General features: G+C 39.2%; 1 protein-coding gene across 1 annotated transcript; it reads right to left on the bottom strand.

The window, feature by feature from the left end:
• Positions 1-2,570: 2,570 nt before the first annotated feature.
• On the bottom strand, positions 2,571-2,915 carry LOC107022183. Its single transcript, XM_015222866.1, has one exon. It carries the CDS (start codon positions 2,913-2,915, stop codon positions 2,571-2,573), a length of 345 nt encoding a protein of 114 aa, XP_015078352.1.
• Positions 2,916-4,369: the final 1,454 nt, after the last annotated feature.

The raw sequence follows: 4,369 nt of genomic DNA, 5'->3' as shown, positions 1-4,369 counted from the left end.
TAGAGCCACCATTAGTAATTATGGCCCTACGTGTACCAAACTGGAGAAAATGTTCTTTTTAAAGTACGCAGTGACACTCTTTCCTTCATTGTTAGGAAGCACTATTGCTTCCGCCCATTTCGACACATAATCGACTGCCACAATATATACTTCATCCCATGAGAATTCACAAACGGTCCCATAATGTCAATGCCCCATACATTAAATATGTCAATCACCAAAATAGTATTCATGAGGAGTTTTTGCCTCTTCAAAATTCCTCTATCTCGTTGGCACTGATCACATGATTTGGTAAAATTGTGAGAATCTTGGTGAATGGTTGACCAATAGTACCCGCACTGCAAGATCTTATGCGTAGTCCAGATACCACTATAGTGTCCACCCATATGCGAGGAGTGACATGCCTCCAACACACTCAACATCTCGACCTTCGGTACACAACGGTTGATCATTCAATCCACACAACTCCGGTATAAGTAAGGCTTATCTCAAAATAACTTTTTCACATCTTGCATGAAATTTTTTCCTCTAGTGTAAGGTCAAGTCTGATGGCACTATATCACTTGCCAGATAATTCACAAAATCCGCGAACCATGGAATCAAATCTTTAGAAGCAGCCAATACATGTTCCTCTGGGAATGCATCATCAATTTCCTCCTTTTCTCCCAATTCACGCATAGCTTCATCCTCTATCCTCGACAAATGATCGAAAACTTGACTCTCAGTCCTTTTTCTATCTTTTATCGCAAAATCAAATTCTTGCAGCAATAACACCCATCTGATCGACCTAGGCTTCACATATATCTTCTCCATCAAGCACCTCAAGGCAGAGTGGTCGGTATGAACTATGACTCTCGTGCCAAGAAAATAAGAGAGAAATTTTTTGAATGAAAACACTAACGCAAAAAGTTCTTGTTTAATTACGGTGTAGTTCTTTTGAGCTTCATTTAGCGCTTTACTGGCATAGTAGAAGGGGTGAAGGATTTCTTCCCTTTTCTTTCCCAATACCACGCCAAGTGCCACCCCACTTGCATCACACATCACCTCTAATGGCTCACCTAAATATGGTGAAATAATAATAGGTGCAGACACCAAATTCTCCTTTAACTCTCCAAACGCCTTCAAACATGATTCATTGAAATAGAATTTACATTCCTTCTGAGCAATTTACACAAAGGATGTGAAATTTTTGAAAAATACTTAATGAACCTCCTATAAAAACCATCACGCCCAAGGAAACTTCTCAAATCCTTGACAGAGATGGGTGGAGGAAGCTTCTCTATTACTTCCACTTTAACTCGATCAACCTCTATCCACTTTTAAGAGATGCGATGGCCCAACACAATGCCTTCTTTCACCATAATGTGACACTTCTCCCAATTTAGCACCAAATTATAATCTTCACACATCTTGAGCACCTCGTCCAAATTGCTCAAACACCAATCAAAAGAATCTCCTACTGATGAAAAATCATCCATGAACACCTCAATAGTGTCCTCCACAATATCAGATAATATCGACATTATACAACGCTGGAAGGTTTCTGGTGCATTACATAACCCAAACAACATCCTTTTGAATGCAAAAGTCCCATATGTGCAAGTGAAGATGGTCTTTTCTTAGTCTTCTGGAGCGATAGATATCTGATTGTTGCCAGAAAACAATACCAACCTTTGCCTGCGAATCTGTCTAGCATCTGATCCATAAAGGGCATGGGTAAATGGTCCTTTTCTGTCCACACATTCAACTTTCAGTAGTCCATGAAAACTTTCTATCCGGTCACTAACCACATTGGAACAAGCTGGTTCCTCTCATTAGGCACTACTATTATTCCACCCTTTTAGGTACACAATGAACATGACACACCCAACTACTGTCACAACAGGGTAAATGACTCCAACATTCAACCACTTGATGATCTCTATTTTCACTACCTATTACATAGGCGGATTGAACGTTTTTTGGTGCTCAATACTTAGTTTGTGATCGGGTATGAGTTGAATTTTTTGTGAATAAAACCCGGGAGGGATTACAATAATGTCCATAATAGTCCAACCAATGACTTTTTTGAACCGCTTCAATACCGCCACTAAGCACTTTACTTGTATTTATTCAAATCTGCTACAGTTATCACTAGCAAAATGTCATCTCTACCCAAGAACACATACTTCAAATGAGGTTTGTATAGCTTTAAGATCTAATTTTGGGGCCTCTTCGATATATGGTTTCGCAGGAGGAGATTCGCGATGCTTCATATGAAACTCCAATTTCTTTAGTTTTGACCGATATTCGTTTCGCTCAAGTGCAGCAATCAAAGACCCATACTCTTCAATACCATCACTATCTAAATTCATGATCACTATTGCTAGTGCCTCGACAGTTATTCTCTTTCAATTTGCAGACCTACATATGTTGAAAGTTTCTTCTTCATTGTTCAACCTAAACTTCATCTTCCCTTTTTCCATATCAACCATTGCACGCCCACTAACAAGGAATGACCTCTCTAGAATAATGAGGACCTCAAATTCAACCTCATAGTTAAGAATCTGAAAATCGGCGTAAAATATGAATTATTCCCCTTTCACAAGCACATCATGGAGTATACCAATGTCCCTCTTCACAGTTTGATCGACCATCAGTAACCACAACGTAGTAGGCTTTGTGTCACCCAAGCCTAACTTCTTATAAATGGATAGAGGCATAAGATTTATGCTCGCACCAAGATCACATAGTGACTTAGCAAAGTGTAGCAACCCTATAGTAAATGAAATAGTAAAAGCTCCAGGATCTTCCTTCTTATGCACAAGAGACTTTTTAGAAATAGCACTACAATGTTGCATTCTTTCATCATCCTCCAAACTCACTGATCTCTTCTTTGTCACCATATCCTTCATAAACTTTGCATAGCGGGGCATTTGTTCTAAAGCTTCTATCAAAGGGACATTGATTGAAAGATGTTTCAACATAGTGATAAATCACCGGTATTTACCATCTTTAGTTATTTTTTCACTAATCTCTGAGGGAATAGTTGTAGAGGTAGGAAATGGGACCACCTTTTGAGATATTTTTACTTCTTTTACTGTGTTATCCACAAACTCGCCACTATCTTCTACTACCTCTTTGTCATTTATCATATCACTTTCTACAATAGACGACATAGTTGGATCGACGATCTGCTTGCCTCCTCTAGTAGTGACTGTCATGAAATGCCCATCATTTTTAGGATTCTTGATAGTGTTTCTAGGAAGAGTCTTAGAGTGGCATGGGTTCACAACAAATAGATAACTGAGCCATTTATAACTCAAGGTGCTTAATCGAAACCTGATGTGCATCCACCTTTTGTACAATGTTAGCTAGGTCACCTCTCATCTCCTTGACATTCTCATCACTAATATCAAACCTCCTTATCATCTTTTGCAACATATCCTCAAATTTCACCATATTTCCTCCACCGTTCCTAGGAGCAACCTCTCGGTTTTGAGGTGCAACATAGGCCCCACTCCTATCATTCTGTTACTATAGTTACTTCGCTCGAAGTTGTTGCAATTGTAGTTCACATCTCGGACATATTGACCCTCTTGGTTGTAGTTACCAAAGTTCCGACCTTTGTGCCAATTCTCTTGATTGGATCCTTGGACGTTTGGTTGAATACCCCTATTTGATCATTCACTGCATAATTATCCTCTTCATAATAGTACTTATCTATCGGTGGTGGTGGTTTAGTCAAATATTTCACCGCATTCACCTTCTCTGCACCTATACTCACATGTTTCAAACCTAACCAATCTCAGTTCTCATCTGCGCCAACTCTTCACGCATATTATCTGCTGATGGATTGTTTGTAGCTAGTACCGCAAAGCTATTTCTCCTAGTGTTTGACTTTCTAGTCCTCCAAGCCTTGTTATTACGAGATATCTTCTCCAACTTCTCTTCAATCTTAGCATAAGTAAATTTCCCATAAGATCCACACGCAATAGTATCTAACAGTGCCTTATTATTATCGTCTTGACCTTTGTAGAAATACTCTTTTAGTGATTCATCATCAATGTGGTGGTTCGGGATGCCTCTCAAGAAGTTAGTAAATCTGTCTCTAAAACTACTCATCGACTCTCCCGGTAGTGCCACAAAGTTATTCACCTTATCATTATGGTTAAGATTCTTTGACACTGGATAGTATCTTGCCAAGAACATATCTCTCAACTGATCCCAATTATGAAGGGAAACTCAGTAAACCATATGAAAACATCTAATGTCAGTGATCGAGGAAACACTCACAACCTGATGACATTCATTTCCAAGTCCGGTCTACCCAAACAACTCTTGCACACAAACCTCAGTTTCCTATATAAGGATGTGGTTCCTCTGATGG

This window comes from Solanum pennellii, chromosome 6 (genome assembly GCF_001406875.1).
Source record: "Solanum pennellii chromosome 6, SPENNV200".
Lineage (NCBI taxonomy): Eukaryota > Viridiplantae > Streptophyta > Magnoliopsida > Solanales > Solanaceae > Solanum > Solanum pennellii.
The sequence above is the reverse complement of the archived record's forward strand: the minus strand, read 5'-3'. Positions and strand labels throughout refer to the sequence as shown.

Excerpts from the sequence above, each read along its gene's own strand:
- LOC107022183 (XM_015222866.1), bottom strand. The coding sequence starts at position 2,915 with ATGCCCCGCTATGCAAAGTTTATGAAGGATATGGTGACAAAGAAGAGA.